The 22,426-nt window shown below is 43.7% G+C and overlaps 1 protein-coding gene across 1 annotated transcript in view; it reads left to right on the plus strand.

The window, feature by feature from the left end:
* Positions 1–1,409: 1,409 nt before the first annotated feature.
* The window catches only part of uimc1 (ubiquitin interaction motif containing 1), a 78,310-nt gene continuing 57,293 nt past the window's right edge, over positions 1,410–22,426 (plus strand). The window contains exons 1-2 of the mRNA XM_063054884.1: positions 1,410–2,033; positions 10,280–10,332. Of these exons, the coding sequence (XP_062910954.1) occupies positions 1,410–2,033; positions 10,280–10,332 (677 nt within the window). The remainder of the gene's footprint in view (positions 2,034–10,279; positions 10,333–22,426) is intronic.

A 22,426-nucleotide genomic window follows, 5' to 3' on the forward strand; every position in this document is an offset into this window, starting at 1 on the left:
GTGTGGCACTGGAACCCGTACAAGGCTTGTAGACATCAGGAAGGTTGCTGCCACTGTTGACATAGAGGTTTGTCATCGGGTTGCACACATATACAGGATGTGACACTGTAAACGCTTTTGCAGGCAAAGGGAAGACAAGTGCCCTAAAACTTCTGACCAGCAACAGGGAAACTCAGGACACATTCTTAGAGTTGGGTCAGGAATGGGACCTCGTCCCAGAACTGATGGACAAACTGGAGATATTTACATGTCTTCTGTATGCCCCAGAAGCAGCGACCACCAAGGTCAACGAGCTCAGGTATCACCTTTTCCGTGCCAAAAAAGGTGAAATCGAAAGTTGTCAACTCTCACCATGCAAGGACTGCTTAACAAAACATGCACAGCCAGCCAACTACCAGGCTGGTATATGGAGAAGATGTTTGGAGAAGGACCCACAAGTGTCAAGCCCTGTTGGCAGAGGATGGAAGATGGAGAGAGAAGAGGAAGCTGAATAGTTGGTGATGCACTGGATGCAAGGCCAGCCAGCACCTGATGCCGTCTTGGATCTTCTGGCCTGTAACTGTCCGAAAAAATATTCACTCCACTCCCAAGATGTATCTGTGTTGCAAATGGCCTCAGGAGTACTGACAGGTGTAGACTGGCAGACTGTGAGAACCAGGCATCCACCTCAGAGAGTGTGGGCAGTTCAGATGAAGATGTGGAAAATTATTTATTATTAATAGGTTATGAAAGTATGGAAAACAAAGTATGGAAAGCAGTCTTTGATTAAATATATTCATTTTACAACCAAATGGGTCCTATGTTATGGTCGTGTGGAACCCCACATTTGAATTATTGTACTGTAATTCTATATGCTATGACAAAAGCTTAAGATTGTTTTGATTTGATACAACAATATGGAAAATATCATGACATTGATAAAACTCCAGAAATCTCTCCAAATGAGGTTTTTTTACCGGGGGGGGGGGATAATATTTTCTGCTGTACTAATGTTAATATGGAATATATACAAAAAGTGATTACTAATTTGAAGTTAAAAAGCTACCACTGGTGCAACGCTATCACGTTTTTTCTAACTCTGGAAATGTATACCTTGCCAAAAATCACTATGAGCGTTATTCCCCTCAGATGGTACCGACCAACCCTACTGGCTCACGGACTATTCGTACTTTCTAAGTTCCTCTCCCCAGAACTCACCTCCTCTACCTTTTCGTCGCTCTTTATTGTATAGGAAGTACATTCGGCCCATTACCATTCCTCCGCTTATTTCCCTGGAGCCTTTTCTCTCTCGCATTATCCTATATATGGGAGAAAACTGGAGTATCCAGAGAAACCACCCAGTAGCACGGAGAACCAGTAAACTCCACACACAGCCTTGGAGGTCACGTTAAGCCTGAGCCGCTGAAACTATGAGGCAGCAGCTCTATATTTTGTTTAAAACCTCAGCTACAAAAACTGTTACTCATTACGACTATAGACACCCTCACCATCTGACCGTGAGCGACCGACACTTCCCAGCGCGTCGATCACACTCGTGCTCGTGCTGCGTAACGTGCTCGTGCGCGTTCCGCGTTGCCGCGCCAACTCCAGTGATGGGTTCCCCATCCAAGAGGCGGCTCGCGCCTACTGGGGAACCGGGGCAGAGGAGCTGCCTGAGACCGAAGCTTGAGGCCCAGAGACTGGGGGCACGGCGCGTGGTGACTGGGGCCGGGCCGCCCTCATCTCCGGACCGCCAGGATGGACTGGTTCACTACTTCTGGGGCATCCCCTTCTGCCCGACCGGCCTGCAGCCCGACCAGTACACCGGCGTCATCATGTGCCAGCTCCAGGCCTATGAGCGTTGTTTGAAGTTGGCGCAGAGCCGCTTCCTACGGAAGGCCCAGTTCGGGCCGCCGGTGTTGCCGCAGCCCGAACCCCAGCAGGGAGGGGAGCCGGCTAGAAGGAACTGGCAGGCAGATAGATCGGCTACAACAAACGCGGCGGAGTTGAGCCGGGAGAGTGACCGGCTGGACGCGACCAATAATCAGCCGCAGGTAATTGAGTGAGGGTGTGGGGTACCAGCACACGAGGGGTAGCGCTTATCCGTAGTCAGGATCCCCAGTGCTGAAGGGTTAGGGAAGGGAGAATGCTGACCATAGAAATCGTGCCAACTTGAATACAGCCCACCAAGTTGCCCTATAAGCTATTTTCATTCGGTCCAGGCAACACACACAAAATGCTGGTGAACGCAGCAGGCCAGGCAGCATCTCTAGGAAGAGGTACAGTCGACGTTTCAGGCCGGGACCCTTCGTCGGGACTAACTGGAAGAAGAGATAGTAAGAGATCTGAAAAGGGGAGGGGGAGATCCGAAATGATAGAAGACAGGGAGGGATGGAGCCAAGAGCTGGAAAGTTGATTGGCAAAAAGGATACAGGTTTCCCCCGCCATCCGAAGGTAGAGCGTTCCTATGAAACGGTTCGTAAGCCAGAATGTTGTAAAGCGAAGAAGCAATTACCATTAATTTATATGAGAAAAATTTCTGAGCGTTCGCAGACACAAAAATAACCTACCAAATCATGCCAAATAACATGCTGTGCCCCAGAAGGCTGTGGAGGCCAAGTCTCTGGATGCTTTCAAGAAAGAGATGGATAGAACTCTTAAAGATAGTGGAATCAAAGGTTATGGGGATAAAGCAGGAACTGGATACTGATAGTGGATTTAAAAACACAAACAACAACAACCTGACAAAGGGTCTCTGCCTGAAACGTCGACTGTACCTCTTTCTAGAGATGCTGCCTGGCCTGCTGCATTCACCAGCAACTTTGATGTGTGTTGACTGATTGTGGATGATCAGCCATGATCACAGTGAATGGCGGTGCTGGTTCGAAGGGCCGAATGGCCTATTCTTGCACCTATTATCTATTGTCTATTAACACATAAAACCTAAAATAACCTTAACATACAGTAAAAGCAGGAATGATATGATGAATACACAGCCTATATAAAGTAGAAATACTTTTCCACAATCATTGCTGCACTGTTCTCTGTAGCGAAAATCTCACGCAAACACTCTTGGCAGAAACACAGTGCAAGCGTTCTCCAGTAACCTTTAAGCTATGAAGCTGCCAAATCATACCAAGTAACATAAAAATACACAGCCTATATAAAGTAGAAATAATGTATGTACAGTGTAGTATCACTTACCGGAATTGGGACAGCGCCGAGCGCACTGTTGATGGTGTGTTAGGCTGAGTCGTCGGAGGTTGCGGTGGTGCAGTGGACCCCAACCTCCAGGCCGCCGACCGATACCGATCCGCGAAGCATGCAGGGGTACAGCGGTGGCCGGAACGCACCAAGCACATCTTTAAGAAAAAAGCCGAAACAAATAAGCTAATTAATTAAGTGCCGCCCGGCATGTAAATCAGAGGCAACGCAATCAGCAATCGCCTCTGATCTGGGCCGCATTTACATGCTGGGCGGCACCTAATTAATTAGCTTGTTTATTTTGGCTTTTTTCTTAAAGATGTGCTGGGTGCGTCCTGGCTATCACTGCATTCTTCGCTGATCGGTATCTGTCCGCGGCCCAGGGGTTGGGGTGGTGGGACTCTGGGGTGTCTGTTTCCATCAGGGCAGGCAGGTCATCTTCTCCTATGACTGTCTGCCTCAATATCGAAGGTCGAGGTTCGTCGTCTGCTGTGGCTGATATGGAAGGCTTGCTTGACTGCTTAGCCTCGGGCATTTTTAGATCATACAGTTCTTTGTAAGCACTCAAGCCATCCTGCAAATATGCCCTAAACCGACATACCCTTTCAAAATTAAAGTCATAGTTGATCATTGCAGCGAAAATCTCATGCAGTTGCTTCACATTCAGTTCCTGGATGACTTCACTTTCGGTCTGTTTGCTACTGCATTCGGTTTTGATTGTTATCTTTTCCTCTTCTAATTGCATCAGCTCTTCATCTATCAGTTCTTGGTCATGGGATACCAAAACTTCTTTAACATCATCTTCGTCAACTTTCACAAGCCAAACTCACTTTGTCCTTACTTTGTTCACCACAATTGAAATGCTTAATTATGTCTAGTTTTACGCTAAGTGTAACACCCTTACGAGCTCTTCCAGGCTTTTCCGATACCTTAGAACTCATCTTGCTAACGGCTGCTCACAGGCATGTGTTTAAGCAATGCCGGTTAGAATGCTGCTCCGAATCCATACATACATGGTCACACATTTCAATTCCGTGCCCCATTCTCATTCTGATATGTCCATCCATGGCCTCCTCTACTGTCAAGATGAAGCCACACTCAGGCTGGAGGTACACCACCTTATATTCCTTCTGGGTAGCCTCCAACCTGATGGCATGAACATTGACTTCTCTAACTCTGTTAATGCCCCTCCTCCCCTTCTTACCACATCCCTTATTTACTTATTATTCTTTATTTTTTCCCCTTTCTTTCTCTCTCTTTTTTTCTCCCTCTGTCCCTCTCACTATATCTTCGTCTGATGCTCCCCTCCCCTTTTCTTTCTCCCTAGGCCTCCCATCCCATGATCCTCTCCCTTCTCCAGCCTTGTATCTTCTCACCAATCAACTTTCCAGCTCTTAGCTCCATCCCTCCCCCTCCTGTCTTCTCCATCATTTCGGATCGCCCCTCCCCCTCCCACTTTCAAATCTCTTACTATTGCTTCTTTCAGTTAGTCCTGACAAAGGGTCTCGGCCGGAAATGTCGACTGTACTTGTTCCTATAGATGCTGCCTGGTCTGCTGTGTTCCACCAGCATTTTGTGTGTGTTGCTTGAATTTCCAGCATCTGCAGGTTTCCTCGTGTTTTGATTTGGTCCAGAATCTTTCTTATTCATGTAACTGTCCAATAACCTTTCAAATGTCGACCTACCAGCCTCAACCACTTCCTCTGGCAATCCGTTATATAGACTGACCATTCTTTGTGAGAAAGGGTTCCTATTAAATCTCTTCCCTCCAGCTCTAGTTCATGATTCCCTAATCCTGGGTTTAAAAAAAGACTGTGCATTCACCCCTTTTGATTTTGTATACCTCTAGAAGATCACCATAATTCCCCTGTGCTCAAGTAATAAAAGTCCCACAAGTCCCAGCAATTTCTTTGTGAATCTCTTCTGCACTCTTTCTAGCTTATTAGCATCTTCAGCATAGCACAATGACCAAAACTGAACACAATATTCCAAATGTGGCTTCATGTGTGTCTTGTACAACAGCAGCATAACATCCTAATTTTTATAGTCAATGCCCTGACTGAAGGCATTGAAACCATTTTTTACCAACTTATCTACCTGGGATGCCACTTTCAAAGAAAGCATACTCCTAGATCCTTCTGTTCTCCAGCAGTTCCTGGGGCTACAATTTCCTTTCTGCTGCCTTCCTCTTCTTAAAGAGTGGAGTGACATTTAAAAATTTCCAGTCCTCTGGCACCATGTAATGAAAGATCATTACAAAATAATTTTTGAAAGACAATCTCTACTGCTACATCTTTCAGAACCCTTAAGGTGCAGTTCATTTGGTCTGGGTGACTTATGTACCCTTAGGTCTTTCAGCTTTTTGAGTGCCTTCTCTCTTGTAACTGCATTCATTTCACTTCCCTCACACCCTTCAACATTTGGCACACTGCTCGTGTCTTCCACCGTGAAGACTGATGCAAAATATTCATTTAGTTCATCTGCCATCTCCTTGGCATTTTATTTCTCTGGCCCCATTTTCTAGTGGTCCTATATCCACTCTGATTTCTCTTTTATTTTTTACATTCATGAAAAAGCCTTTACTGTCCAGCCTTTGATATTGTTTGCTGGCTTGCTTTCATATTTCATCTTTTCCCTGGTAATGATTCTTTTAGTTGCTCTCTGTAGGGTTTTAAAAGCTTCCCAATCCTCTGTCTTCCCTCTAATTTTTCCTTCGTTGTATGCGCTTTCTTTTGCTTTGACTTCCCTTGTCAGGCACAGTTGTACCATCTCGCTGTTTGAGTATTTCTTCGTTTTTCAAATACATCTATCGTGCACCTTACTTATTTTTCCCAGAAACCCTTGCCATTGCTGCTGTTGTCATCACTGCCAGCATCTCCTTCCAATTTAATTTGGCCAACTCCTCTGTCATACCACTGTAATTTTTCCTCTGAAATATTGCTACATCAAACATTACTTTCTTCCTATCAAATTTCAAGTTGAACTCAATCATATTATGACCTCTGTCTCCCAAGGGTTCTTTTACCTCAAGCTCTCTAATCACCTCCGGTTCATTACATAACACCCAATCCAGTATAGCTGATCCCCCAGTGGGCTCAACGACAAACTGCTCAAAAAAGCCATCTGGTACACATTCAATGAACTCGAGATCCACTTCCAACCTGATTTTCCCAATCGATCTGCATGTTGAAATCTCCCATGACTACCATAACATTGCCCTTTTGACACACATTTTCTACTTCTTGTTGTAATCTGTTGTCCACATCCCAGCCACTGTTGGGAGGCCTGTATATACCTGCCAACAGGGCCCTTTTACTGTTGCAGTTTCTTAACTCAACCCGCAAGGATTCATCATCTTCCGATCCTACGTCACATCTTTCTACTGATTTGATGCCATTCTTTACCAGCAGAGCCACACCACCCCCTCTGCCTACCTTCCTATCCCTCCGATACAACCTTGGACATTCAGTTCCCAAGTACAGCCATCTTCAGCCACAATTCAGTGACGACCACAATATCATACCTGACAATATGTAATGGTGGAACAAGATCATCCACCTTATTTTTTATACTCTGTGCACTGAAATATAACAGTACTGTATTTGCTACCCTTTTTGATTCTGCATCCCTAATGCACTGATACTCAGCCTGCTGGTTGCAATTATGTCCTATCATCCGCCTGCTCTTCTTGACGGTCTGACTGCACGCTATCTTTGCTGTTTTACGATCCATCCTATCCTGAGACCCTTCACTCTGGTTCCCAACCCCCTGCCAAATTAGTTTAAATTCTCCCCAACAGCTCTAACAAACCTGCCGGCACGAATATTAGTTTCACTGAGGTTCAGGTGCAACCCGTCACTTTTGAACAGGTCATACCTTCCCCAGAAGAGATCTCAATTGTACCATATAGCAGGGGTCCCCCAACCTTTTTTGCACCGCGGACTGGTTTAATATTGACAATATTCTTGTGGACCGGCCAACTGGGGGGGGGGGGATGGGTGTTCAAGTAGGGTTAAACTCACCTCAACATGTCTTTTACAGTTAGGGTTGCCAACTTTCTCACTCCCAAATAAGGGACAAAAGTAACAGTCAAATACGGGCACCTGTGTGCGCATGCACGTATATGCCGATTTTTTCCACAAATCGGTTTTGGCTTAATCTTTCAGACTACACTGTACATACATTATTTCTACCTTATATAGGCTGTGTATTTATCATATCATTCCTGTTTTTACTATATGTTAGTGTTATTTTCGGTTTTATGTGTTATTTGGTATGATTTGGTAGGTAATTTTTTGGGTCTGGGAACGCTCAAAAATTTTTCCCATATAAATTAATGGTAATTGCTTCTTTGCTTTACGCCATTTCAGCACAAAAGGTTTCATAGGAACGCTCTGCCTTAGCGGGGGAATACAGGACAAGGGCGGTCCTGTATGGGACAAACCAATTTACCCCAATATACGGGATGTGCCGGCAAATACAGGACAGTTGGCAACCCTATGTTCAAGTTCAACAGTGCGTGACAGGGAATGAGGAAAGATGCAGCTGACTCATATCATTTCCTCGTGGCCTGGTAGCACATGCTTTGTGGCCTGGTGGTTGGGGACCAATGCCGTATAACCTACAGCAGTGGTCCCCAACCTCCAGGCCGCGGACCGATACATTGCTGCGAAGAATGCAGGGGTGCAGCGGTAACCGGAACACACCCAGCACATCTTTAAGAAAAAAGCCGAAATAAACAAGTTAATTAATTAGATGCCGCCTGGCACGTAAATGTCGGCCTGATCAATTGATTGGGGACCACTGGCCTACAGTATAATAAGGGATTACTTTATGTTTTAGTAACAAATCGTTGAATGCACTATTAGACGCGTATTGATCTGTACGTGTGTGACGAATTCGGATTCTGCCAGTAAAGAACCATGAAACCTAGCTCCGGTCTCCAGCGTTTTTATTAATAGCATTGTTGTGTAACCAGGCCACATACACAACACGAATGATCCAAGAATCTGAAACCCTGCCCCCTGCACCGGCTTCTGAACCACACATTAATCTGTCAAATCATTCTGTTTCTACCATCACTGGCATGAGGCAGAGGCAGCAATCCAGAACTTCCCTCATCAGCCATGGTTATCTACTCCTGCCATTTGAGAACTTCAATGGGACATATCTATCCTGCGCCTTGTGACTATTCCCAGAAAATTCAGCTACCTCTGTTCTGCAGTCATCCCTGTCGTTATCCCCTCCAATCCAACTGGGCAAGCTCTTCTCTCGTGCTTCTGTAATTCCCTTTATTCCATTGTGATACTGATACATGTAACTTGTGCTTCTCCCTCTCAAATTGCAGTATGAATTCAATCATATTATGATTACTGTCTCCTAAGGGTTCTTTCACATTTGGCTGACTAATGAAATCTGGGTTATTACACAACACCCAATCTATGATTTCCTTTTCCCCAATAGGCTCGAGCACAAGCTGCTCTAAAAAGCCATCTTGTAGGCATTCAACAAATTCCCTCTCTTACGATGTGACACCAACCTGACTTTCCCAATCCCCTTGCATATTAAAGTCCCCCATTACAATTGTGACATTACCCTTATTACATGCCCTTTCCAGCTCTCTGAAATCTCAACCCCACATCTTGGCTACCATTTGGAGGTCTATATATGATTCCCATAATGGATTTTTACCTTTGCAGTTTCTTAACTCCACCCACGAAGATTTGATACTCTCTGACCCAATGTCACCTCGTTTTGAAGATGTAATTCTATCTTTTACCAATAGAGCCACACCACTGCCTATGCCTTCCTGCCTGTTCTTTAGATACAAAGTACATACTTTGACTTTCAACTATGACTTTCTTTCAGCCATGACTCAGTGATGCCCACAATGTCATAATGGCCAATCTCTAATTGCGCCATGAGTTCGACCACCTTATTCTGAATGCTATGTCCATTTATATACAGCACCTTCAGTCCTGCATTCTTCGCCCTTTTGAATTTTGCCTCTGTGGTAAAATTTAACACTTTGCTCTGTTTGCAGTTGTACTCTACGGACTTGTCTTTCCTTACATTCATTTTACATTATCTGCTTGTAAACCTGCTTTATCTGCCACCTCATTCTATTCCTATCATCACTGTCATGTGGCACAGGCACCAATCCCAAGAATACTGCCCTTGAGGTCCTGCTTCTCAGCTTTCTTCCTAACTCCCTGTATTCTGATTTCGGGACCTCCACCCTTTATCTACCTATATTGTTGGTACCAATATGTACCACAGCTGCTGGCTGCTCACCCTCCTTTTTCAGGATATTGTGGGCACGTTCAGAAACATCGTGGACTCTGGAAGATGGGAGGCAAACTACCTTCCCTGTTTCCTTTTCACGTTCATGGAATTGTTTATCTGTCCCCCTAACTGTCAACTTTAAAAGCATATCTTCTACCCCAGGTAAAAAAAATTCAGTCTGTGTACCCCATTCTCATAATTTTAAAAATCCTTGTCAGATCTTCCTTCAGCCTCCATGCTGTAGGAAGGACAATCACAATCCAATTTTTTCCTTGAGGCTCATACTCTCATCTAGGTAGCATCCTGGTAAACTTCTGCATGCTCACTCGTCTTCACATCTTTCCTGTAAAGGTGCAACTAGAACTGCATACAACACATTAAGTGTGCTCTGAATAAAAGTTGTTATAGCTGCAGCATGTCTTCCTTACTTCACCTACCTACTTTTTAATACAAATGTAACAGGATTTTTCATCTTCTGTACATTCTGAGGAGATGGAAGGGAGATCAGAAGGTGGAACTAGGAGCAGGGAGAAGGATAAACACTTACAAAGGACAGTGTATGAACTGGTCCTGAGTAGGAAGACAACGAGTTGAGGGAAGGGAGATAGAGGGGTAGAGATGAGATGTTGGGTCGGTCACAAAAGGAGATGAGACTTGTGGTGATGGGGGCAAGGACTTGTCTGACAGAAAGAATAGAGACAGTGTGAGAATTTGGGTGTTCAAAAAGAGTCCTCTTCAGCCATTCTGTTGGAGCATTCTTTACCACCACATATACTCTTTCTGCATTGGGTTTCTTTATTTTCATTTTCAGACTTCAAATGTTTGTGCTGAAGAAATCCCAGAGGACGGAGGAGGACAGAACAGGTACAAGGAGAAAACTACTTAATTACAGGGATTAGCTCTGTGGATCATTATGCATAGTTAATAAAACTATGGATGTTCCATGGGACCCAATTCAAACCACTCCATTGGCCAGGACTTCTGTGATTGTCTGCTGTGCATTGTATGGAATAATAGTCTGATAATTATTGGTGGGATTATGTGGGATGGCTGTGAATGGCCTGTTAGGTTGAAAGGAAAGGTTAAAAGTTTGAGAGAGCCATGGTTTTCAAGGGATATTGGAAACTTGGTTCAGAAAAAGATATCTGCAATAAATATAGGCAGCATGGAATAAATGAGGTGCTGAGGAATATAAAGAATGTAAAAAGAATCTTAAGAAAGAAATTAGAAAAGCTAAAAGAAAATATGAGGTTGCTTTGGCAAGTAAGGTGAAAATAAATCCCAAGGGTTTCTACCGTTATAATAATAGCAAAAGAATATTGAGGGATAAAATTGGTCCCTTAGAGAATCAGAGTGGACAGCTATGTGCGGAGCCAGAAGAGATGGGGGAGATTCTGAACAATTTCTTTTCTTCGGTATTCACAAAGGAGAAGGATATTGAATTGTGTAAGATAAGGGAAACAGGTGGGGAAGTTATGGAAACTATGATGATTAAAGAAGAAGAAGTACTGGCGCTTTTAAGGAATATAAAGGTGGATAAGTCTCCGGGTCCTGACAGGATATTCTCTAGGACCTTGAGGGAAGTTAGTTGTGGAAATAACGGGCTCTGAGATGACATTTGAAATATTTCTTAGAAACGGGGATGGGGCCGGAGGATTGACGTATTGCTCATGTTGTTCCATTGTTTAAAAAGGGTTCTAAGAGTAAACCTGGCAATTATCGGTCTGTGAGTTTGATGTCAGTGGTGGGTAAGTTGATGGAAAGTACTCTTAGAGATGGTATATATAATTATCTGGATAGACAGGGTCTGATTAGGAACATTCAACATGGATTTGTGCGTGGAAGCTCATGTTTGATAAATCTTATTGAATTTTTTGAAGAGGTTACTAGGAAAGTTGACGAGGATAAAGCGGTGGATGTTGTCTATATGGACTTCAATAAGGCCTTTGACAAGGTCCCACATTGAAGGTTGGTTAGGAAGGTTCAATCGTTAGGTATTAATATTGAAGTCGTAAAATGGATTCAGCAGTGGCTGAATGGGAGACGCCAGAGAGTGGTGGTGGATAACTGTTTGTCAGATTGGAGGCTGGTGACTAGTGGTGTGCCTCAGGGATCTGTACTGGGTCCAATGTTATTTGTCATATACATTAATGATCTGGATGATGGGGTGGTAAATTGGATTAGTAAGTAGTTGTGGATAATGAAGTAGGATTTCAAAGCTTGCAGAGAGATTTAGGCCAGTTGGAAGAGTGGGCTGAAAGATGGCAGATCGAGTTTAATGCTGAAAAATGTGAGGTGCTACATTTTGGTAGGACTAATCAAAATAGGACATACAATGTAAATGGTAGGGCATTGAAGAATGCAGTAGAACAGAGGGATCCAGGAATAATGGTGCATCGTTCTCTGAAGGTGGAATCTCATGTGGATAGGGTGGTGAAGAAAGCTTTTGGTATGCTGGCCTTTATAAATCAGAGCATTGAGAATAGGAGTTGGGATGTAATGTGAAATTGTACAAGGCATTAGTGAGGCCAAATTTGGAGTATTGTGTACAGTTTTGGTCATCGAATTAAAGGAACGATGTCAACAAAATAGAGTACAGAGAAGATTTACTAGAATGTTACCTGGGTTTCATCACCTAAGTTACAGAGAAAGTTTGAGCAAGTTGGGTCTTTATTCTTTGGACGTAGAAGGTTGAGGGGGGACTTGATAGAGGTATTTAAAATTAATTGGGGGATAGATAGAGTTAACGTGGATAGGCTTTTTCCATTGAGAATGGGGGAGATTCAAACAAGAGGACATGAGTTGAGAGTTAAAGGGCAAAAGTTTAGGGGTAACATGAGGGGGAACTTCGTTACTCAGAGACTGGTAGCTGTGTGGAACGAGCTTCCAGCAGAAGTGGTTGAGGCAGGTTCGATGTTGTCATTTAAAGCTAAATTGGATAGCTATATGGACAGAAAAGGAATGGAGGGTTATGGGCTGTGTGCAGGTCGATGGGACTAGGTGAGAGTAAGAGCTCGGCATGGACTAGAAGGGCCGGGATGGCCTGTTTTCGTGCTGTAATTGTTATATGGTTATAGTAGGTTGTGCAGTCAGATTGCAGTGGCAGATATGTGTATGTGTGTGTCTGTGTGTGTACGCACAGAATGATGGCATTGAACATGATATAGTACAACAGGCCCTTTGATCCACAACATCTGTCAATTTGATGCCAATTTAAATTGAACAACATGCCTGCACATCGTCTTTATCCCTCCATTCAATGCTTATTGATGTCTTTAAATGCTTCTTAAACATTACTTTTCTCTCTTGTTCCATCACAGCCCCTGACAGCACATCACAGTGACCTAAAACTTGCCTCATAAATCTTGTTTAAACTTCCTCCCTCTTAGCTTAAAGCTTTGCCCTCTAGTATTTGATATTTCCATCCTGGGAAAATAACTATGTATCCTATCAATGCCTCTTATAATTTTGTGAACTTCTACCATGATTTCTCCTAGTCTCTGAAGCTCCAGTGAAATCAATCCAAACTACTAATTCTCCATGAATTCCATGATACTTAATCTTATGGATCAGTCTACCTTCTTGAAAGCTTTGCTGGTCCATGTAGACAACATCGCCATTCTAACCTCATCAATCATCTCAGACACCTACAAAATTTCAATCAAATTGTAAGATGTGACCTGACCCACACAAAGCCACACTTGTCTATCCCTAATAATTCCATGCTTTTGTAGATTCTTTCTTTAAAAATCTTCTTCAAAAATTTCCCTACCACAGGTTTTGTCATTACTTGCTTTTTAGCTTTTTTCAAAGGTGGCTTTTCTTTAGTCCTCTGGGACCTCACTGTAGCTAAAGTAGATGCAAAAATGCTTACACGAGGAATTCTGCAGATGCTGGAAATTCAAGCAACACACATCAAGGTTACTGGTGAACACAGCAGACCAGGCAGCATCTCTAGGAAGAGGTACAGTCCACGTTTCAGGCCGGGACCCTTCGTCAGGTCCTGACGAAGTGCAGAGAGAAGCAATGAGTTTACAATAGGCAGATGTGTTTGAATGTATACAAGCTGAGCAATTTGTTGGGTACACACAGGTGTGTGTATATGATCCACAGGCATATGTGTGCTTTTGTGTACTCCACAGGTGTGTGTGTGTGCTTCAGAAGCGAGAGTCTGTGCGTGTATGTTCCACGAGAGAATGTATGTGCATACATGTTTTGTGCAAACACACACTTCCTGTTTAAGATGGCACTGCTGAGGCAAGAATCAACTTACTCGTGGTTTTCAAAGCAAGAAATGCAACTAAGTACTTTCTTAATAAAACTTTTTCTATAAGATATTCTGGTAAACGATTACTATAAACAATGAATAGGTGAGGCTGTCGAGGTTCAAAACGTGTGGGTGCTAGGCATGAAGTAACATAAGCAAATTTGCAGATGACACAAAGCTGGGTGGCAGTGTGAAATGTGAGGAGGATGTTATGAGAATGCAGGGTGACTTGGACAGGCTGGGTGAGTGGGTGGATGCATGGCAGATGCAGTTTAATGTGAATAGATGTGAGGTTATCCACTTTGGTGGTAGGAACAGGAAGGGAGATTATCATCTAAATGGAGTCAAGTTAGGAAAAGGGGAAGTACAATGAAATCTAGGTGTTCTTCTACATCAGTCACTGAAAGCAAGCATGCAGGTACAACAGGCAGTGAAGAAAGCTAATGGCATGCTGGCCTTCATAACAAGGGGAATTGAGTATAGGAGCAAAGAGGTCCTTCTGCAGCTGTACAGGGCCCTGGTGAGACCACACCTGGAGTATTGTGTGCAGTTTTGGTCACCAAATTTGAGGAAGGACAGTCTTGCTATTGAGGGAGTGCAGCGTATGTTCACAAGGTTAATTCCCGGGATGGCGGAACTGTCATATGTTGAAAGATTGGAGCGACTGGGCTTGTATACACTGGAATTTAGAAGGATGAGAGGGGATCTGATTGAAACATCAAAGATTATTAAGGGATTGGACAAGCTGGAGAGGCAGGAAGCATGTTCCCGCTGATGGGTGAGTCCAGAACCAGAGGCCACAGTTTAAGAATTAGGGGTAGGCCATTTAGAACGGAGTTGAGGAAAAACTTTTTCACCCAGAGAGTGGTGGATATGTGGAATGCTCTGCCCCAGAAGGCAGTGGAGGCCAAGTTCCTGGATGTTTTCAAGAAAGAGATGCATAGAGCTCTTAAAGATAGCGGAATCGAGGGTTATGGGGATAAGGCAGGAACTGGATACTGATTGTGGATGATCAGCCATGATCACAATGGCGGTGCTGGTTCGAAGGGCCGAATGGCTTACTCCTGCATCTATTGTCTATTGTCTATTACACGCGCTTGCGCAGTCATGCCCCATTCAGCTGCCAAAGAAATCACTGACCTTCACAATCTTCTCGCTTTTAAACACTCCGGCTGCCTCACTGTCCAACTTACATGCGCTTGCACGGTTGTGCCCCGTTCAACTGCCGAAGAAATCTCTAGAATCAACCCAGTGAACCCCCTCTGCACTGCCTCCAAAGCCAGTATAGCCTTCAGCTAAGGAGACCAGAACTGCATGTAGTACTCCAGGTCTGGGCTTGCCAGTACCCTGTATAGTTGCAGCATAACTCCCCTGCTCTTAAATTCAATTCCTCTAGCAATGAAGGCCAATATTCCATTTGCACCAGTTTAATCCTAGCTTAATCATGGGACAGTATACAATGTCCAATTAGCCTACCAACCGGTACGTCTTTGGAATTTGGGAGGAAACTGGAGCACCTGGAGGAAACACACGCAGTCATGGGGAGAACATAGAAACTCCTTACAGGCAGCAGCAGGATTTGAACCCAGGTCGCTGATATTGTAAAGCATTGAACTAACCACACCGCTACTGTGCCGTCCCAGTACGGTATTCGGTTGGAATCTATTTGGTTTCTGGTGTAATCTATTTGCTATATCGTTACAATCTATTAATATTTTGAGATCTCAGTCAAAGTGATAAAAGAACTTCTGAATTAAGATTGAATTGAAACAATGGCCAAAATAATGTCATTTACTAAGAACTCATACCTGAGTAAAACATTTCATTTTGATAAAAAGAAAAAAGGTCCAGATTAAAAATACCAGCAATGCTAAGTTTATTAAGAATTAGAAGGAATATGTTAAAATCTAGAGAATGTCTGCTGCTGATTTAGAAGTAAGACTTGCATGGTCAGTTTGATCATACGTGTGAGTGATTGAAAGAGTTAACAGGATAAGTAAAGTCTTTTACTAATTAACAAAACTTGTGATAAACAATGAAAACAGAATGATGGTGACAGTAAAAAGTCTGAAGAACAAATCTTTGCATTAACTGAATGAATAGAGGAACAACAGTAATTCAATTGACATGCATTGTTCGGAGCTTAGAAACAACGTAAGAAAACACAGCCACACACATCAAATTTGCTGGTGAACGCAGCAGGCCAGGCAGCATCTCTAGGAAGAGGTACCATCGTCATTTCGGGCCGATACCCTTCGTCAGCCCGAAACGTCGACTGTACTTCTTCCTAGAGATGCTGCCTGGCCTGCTGCGTTCACCAGCAATGATGTGTGTGGCTTGAATTTCCAGCATCTGCAGAATTCCTTGTGTTTACGTAAGAAAACGCAGCTGTGACTTTGGGGGGGTTCGTGCAAATGACACTTCAAATGATGCTGCTATTGACACTGCTGGCAGTGACACCTACTTTTGAAGCTCCGCCTAAGGAATTACAGTTCACATTGAATAGTTTCCCTATACAGCGCCGCATTCCAGCCTCCAGAGAATTGGACAGTCTTTGGACAGACCATCTGAACTCTGAGGAATTACTGGATGGACATGACACAGACTCTGCAGAGAATGATCGTGATGAAACTGTAAGATTGACAGTTAGGTCACAGTTTGCTCCATAGGTACAGAGGAGATGTCGGGTAAGTTTTTTATTCAGAGAGTGGTGAGTATGTGGAATAGGCCGCCAGCAACGGTGGTGGAGGTGGATACGATAGGGTCTTTTAAGGGACTCCTGGATAGGTACATGGAGCTTAGAAAAACAGAGGGCTATGGGTAACCTGGGTAATTTCTAAATTAAGTACACAACATTGTGGGCCGAAGGGCCTGTATTGTGCTGTAAGTTTTCTATGTGTCTAATAAAGACCACGGAAGGAAGACACACAGGACAGAAGATAAAATCATTATTAATCAATGTATTGACAAGCTAGTGGCAGATCCATCAATTATTGCTCAACCACTCAACAATCTGCTAAAGGACAGTAAGTGCTCAGACAACACTGTGACTTTCAAAGTCCAAAGTACATTTATTATCAAAGTATGTATACGTTGTCTGTGCCGGTGGTGCAGTGGCATCTGTACCTGGACTTCAGAGCCAGAGGTCCCTGGTTTGAATCGTTGGCTGCTTGCTTGAATTCCACCCATGCTGCGTTGATCGTCAAGCTAGCAACTCGGCTTTGTAAATCAGACAAGTGCTAAAGAAACAGCAAGGTTATCACTCAAACACGAGGAAATCTGCAGATGCTGGAATTTCAAGCAACACACATAAAAGTTGCTGGTGAATGCAGCAGGCCAGGCAGCATCTCTAGGAAGAGGTACAGTCGACATTTCGGGCTGAGACCCTTCGTCAGGACTAACTGAAAGAAGAACTAGAAAGAGATTTGAAAGTGGGAGGGGGAGGGGGAGATCCAAAATTATAGGAGAGGACAGGAGGGGGAGGGATGGAGCCAAGAGCTGGACAATTGATTGGCAAAAGGGATTTGAGAGGATCATGGGACAGGAGGCCTAGGGAGAAAGAAAGGGGGAGGGGGGAAGCCCAGAGGATGGGCAGGAGGTATAGTGAGAGGGACAGAGGGAGAAAAAGGAGAGAGAGAAAAAGAATACATATATAATAATAAATAAATAACGGATGGGGTACGAGGGGGAGGTGGGGCATTAATGGAAGTTAGAGAAGTCAATGTTCATGCCATCAGGTTGGAGGCTACCCAGACGGAATATAAGGTGTTGTTCCTCCAACCTGAGTGTGGCTTCATCTTGACAGTAGAGGAGGCCGTGGATAGATATATCAGAATGGGAATGGGATGTGGAATTAAAATGTGTGGCCACTGGGAGATCCTGCTTTCTCTGGCGTACAGAGCGTAGGTGTTCAACGAAATGGTCTCCCAGTCTGCGTCGGGTCTCGCCAATATATACAAGGCCGCATCAGGAGCACCGGACGCAGTATATCACCCCAGCCGACTCACAGGTGAAGTGTCGCCTCACCTGGAAGGACTGTCTGCGGCCCTGAAATGTAGTGAGGGAGGAAGTGTAAGGGCATATGTAGTACTTGTTCCGCTTACAACTGGGAAGGGATGGGGGGACGAATGGACAAGGGAGTTGTGTAGGGAGCGATCCCTGCAGAAAGCAGAGAGAGGGAGGGAGGGAAAGATGTGCTTAGTGGTGGGATCCTGTTGGAGCTGGCGGAAGTTAGGGAGAATTATATGTGGAACCCGGAGGCTGGTGGGGTGGTAGGTGAGGACAAGGGGAACTCTATTCCTAGTGGGGTGGCGGGTGGATGGGGTGGGAGCAGATGGGCGTGAAATGGGAGAGGTGCGTTTGACAGCAGAGTTGATGGTGGAGGAAGGGAAGCCCCTTTCATTAAAAAAGGACATCTCCTTCATCCTGGAATGAAAAGCTTCATCCTGAGAGCAGATGCGGCGGAGACGGAGGAATTGCGAGAAGGGGATGGCATTTTTGCAAGAGACAGGGTGAGAAGAGGAATAGTCCAGATAGCTGTGAGAGTCCGTAGGACTCAGTACGTCTGAAGGCGTGGGGAGGAACTTCATGTACACATTGTACAACTTTGAGATTTGTCTCCTTACAGGCAGCCACAAAACAAGAAATGCAAACAAACCCATTTTTAAAAAAAAGGCCAATAAACTCCCAATGTGCAAAGAGAGGGGAAAAAAATCGTGCAAACAATAGAAGTAAACAAATAGCATTCAGAACAAAAGGGAATCCAGTCCTCAGACACAAAGTGTCAATAAGCCCACAGCCTCAGCCTCTGTTCAACACAGCAGAATAAACATTGTGGACTCGCAGACACGAAGCCCAGAGCAGGCCCACAGCTTGAGACACCGTGCAGCAAAGAGTGGAGTAAATGTTGCAGAGTAGCAAGCAGAACTGGCCTGACCCTCGCCTCTGATCCTTGCACCCTGCCTTTTCAATCCATCTGACCTGGCATTTAAATTGTCCAAATATCGGGCTGTTTACATCTTCCAAACATTAGGTCATTCCTCGCTCTAGGGCCCCATTCCTGTTGCATCGACTTTCAATGAAGAACAACTGGAAGTGTTTCAAACTTTAAAGGTACATTATGTACTGCACCTGCACTGAGAATGCCTGATGCAGGTAAATCAGTTATCCTGTATGTCAGTGCAAAATGATGGTGGTTTTAATTCAACAATTTGCTGACTGACAGTATCCTGTTGGTTATTACTCTGCCAAAGATCTAAGTCTATATATTGATGGCTCTTCAGTGACTGAGAGAGGAGACTGAGCGGCTGTTTCTGACACTGAATTGCTGGCATTAGAAAGCATGGCTCCAGATAACTATGTGCACCAGGCAGAACTAAAAGCTTTGATTGAAACCTGCAGAAGGAAGATCAGCTAATATCTATACTGATCCTTGATAGGCTTTCTGGAATTGTTCATGATTTTGGAAATTTATGGAAACAAAGAGGATTTCTTATGGTTGTAGGAACCCAAGCAAGAATTGCGAACTAGTGCAAGAACTTATGGATGTCATACAACTGTCTTCAGAAGTTGTTGTATTCAAATGTAAAAGTTACTCTGAAGTGACCGCAATGGAAAGCCTTAGAAATGCATTCGCGGATGAAATTGTTAAAAAGGCAGAATGGGAAGAAATAAAAGAAGTGTCAACAACATATACAGTAAACCTGACAAATGGAATTACAAAGTTGAACACTATATCACAGATGAACAAACAGGATATCCAAGAGATGCAGTTTAGTGCTCCAGACAGGAAAGATGGTCCTGGATGGAGAATCGTGGGAAGTTAAACTATGATGGAGTATGGAGATGAGGCAAAAACCATGGACTGGTAGCCCCAACTTTGCTGGTTCCTTATCTAGCACAGCAAATGGATCCTTTGGGACACATTGGAGTATAACAGATGACTGACAGATTCTCCCAATGGTGGTGGAATCCAAAATTCAGGGCACAAGCTTGACAAGCATTGGCAAAATACATGACATGCCAGAAAACATCATGGTGCAGCAGAAAAGCTGACACAATTAAATGTTACAGCTCTTCTTATGGTCTTTTTTTGTATCAGGGCAACCCCAAATACAACAACTAAGCTAAGTCCATTCAAGGTGGTTACAAGACGTCCAACTTCACTTCTGGGACCCTCAAACTCAAGAGGCTGATATATACATTGTGGCAGCCAGTTTAGTTAACTATTTTGTGAAATTAACCCATGCTATCCAGTCTGCTTCTCAACAGATTTCTGCCACTTTGGAAAACCCAAAAGGAGGAGGATATATCCTGATTCCTGGTGAGTAGGTCCTGATTGAAAATCCGTATAATGAACCACAAGGAGCTGGATGGCTAGATCAAATACTGTTAATTATCAACTCAATGGTGAAAGTAGAAGGTAAAAATAAATGGATACATGCCGGCCACTGCAAGTGAGCTAAAGTGGTATCCAACGAAGACAGTAAGTGCTGTGGTTAATGTGTGTCACAATCCCTACACTGCTGGGCTACAGTGAGCAAACACGAACCAGCCAGATGACTACAAGCAAGTTGACAACTACTGGACATTATGAAGATTATTCTGATATTATTTGTGCTGTTAGACTTTTGCCAATTTTCCCTACTCATAACATGCTAGTTGAGATGGCTCATAATGTGTACTTGTATTATTGATCAAAAATCAACGAGGCTCCTGTCAAGTAATAAGAAATGGTCTAAGTTCATGGAACAATATGTACTTTATCTACAGAAATCGAGCCTACACCTTTCTTCTACATAATTGGTTAGGATCTTGTTATTTAAAGTATGTTTTGTCTACCATGAGACATGCACACACCTTACCCTTCTCTCTTGAGTCTAGGAGTAAATGTGACAATTCAGAAGGAGATCATTTTTCATGCATTTTATTTCACTTTTATGGTGTTGCAAGGAGTATAAGAGATTAATAATGTTGCTGCAGCCTTAGAAAGAGTAAGCAATGACATTGCTGAAGCCTTGGGAAGAGTATCAACAGAAATGGCCACCATGCTTAAAATGGTTCTTCAAAATCATATGGCATTAGATCTCCTCAGAACAGTTAAGGGGAGAACATGTGCAATTATAGGCAAAGTTTTGTACCTACAGTACATTCCTGATGAATCTGAAGATATAACTGATTTGGCTGATCGTATTTGTAAAGAAGCAACTAAAATATATCAATCTGATGGATGGGACTGCTTTCATTGGATTGATTAAGTCTCAGAAGCTTGGGTTGCTCAATATTACCAGTCATATCATTCATACTAACATGCCTTATCATAATTTACATTATTTTACTTGTTTAAAGATGATCATTAATAGAATAGTTCAAACTCGTATGTGTTCACTAATCTGCTTAGCTTTGACATAATCTTATGAATACTTTGAAGAATGTATCCTTTGATATTTCATAAAAGAAGTAGTTCTTTTTTGATTATTTTATATGTAATATAATACCTCAAGTTTCTCTGCCTTGAATTTTCAGATGTAATGATTCTAAATGTGCAATTTAGAATCGGGGGTTGGGGTGGCGGGGAAGGTGGAATTGTCGGATCCAACTGTTTAATTTTAATTATCATTTTCTTTGCAGGTCAACAATTAATTATCTGCGTGTATTTTAAGTAGCCTTTATGTACATAAGTTTAGTAAGCCTCTAGTGGATGTACAAGGTTTAATTCTAAAGCGTCTTTGTCTTTCAGTAAGTGGCTTTATTTTCTCATTTGTTGACTTACATCAGTATTGAATACGCAAGTCCCTATATACTTCCATGCCCCACCAGGAAGGTCTCAAAGCTCTCCGCTTCTTTTTAGATTCCAGACCTAACCAGTTCCCCTCTACCACCACTCTGCTCCGTCTAGCAGAATTAGTCCTTACTCTTAATATTTTCTCCTTTGGCTCCTCCCACTTCCTCCAAACTAAAGGTGTAGCCATGGGCACCCATATGGGTCCCAGCTGTGCCTGCCTTTTTGTTGGCTTTGTGGAACAATCCATGTTCCAAGCCTGTACTGGTATCTGTCCCCCACTTTTCCTTTGCTACATCGACGACTGCATTGGCGCTGCTTCCTGCATGCATGCTGAGCTCGTTGACTTCATTAACTTTGCCTCCAACTTTCACCCTGCCCTCAAGTTTACCTGATCCATTTCTGACACCTCCCTCCCCTTTCTTGATCTTTCTGTCTCTATCTCTGGAGACAGCTTATCTACTGATGTCTTCTATAAGCCTACGGACTCTCACAGCTACCTGGACTATTCCTCTTCTCACCCTGTCCCTTGCAAAAATGCCATCCCCTTCTCGCAACGCCTCCATCTCTGCCACATCTGCCCTCAGGATGAGGCTTTTCATTCCAGGACGAAGGAGATGTCCTCCTTTATTAAATAAAGGGGCTTCCCTTCCTCCACCATCAACTCTGCTCTCAAACGCATCTCTCCCATTTGATGCACATCTGCTCTCACCCCATCCTCCCGCCAACCTACTAGGAACAGGGTTCCCCTTGTCCTCACCTACCACCCCACCAGCCTCCGGGTCCAACATATAACTCTCCGTAATTTCAGCCACCTCCAACAGGATCCCACCGCCGAGCACATCTTTCCCTCCCACCCACCCCCTCCCAGCTTTCCGCAGGGATCACTCCCTTGTCCATTCGTTCCCCCC

Source organism: Mobula hypostoma, chromosome 7 (genome assembly GCF_963921235.1).
Source record: "Mobula hypostoma chromosome 7, sMobHyp1.1, whole genome shotgun sequence".
Classification (NCBI taxonomy): Eukaryota; Metazoa; Chordata; class Chondrichthyes; order Myliobatiformes; family Myliobatidae; genus Mobula; species Mobula hypostoma.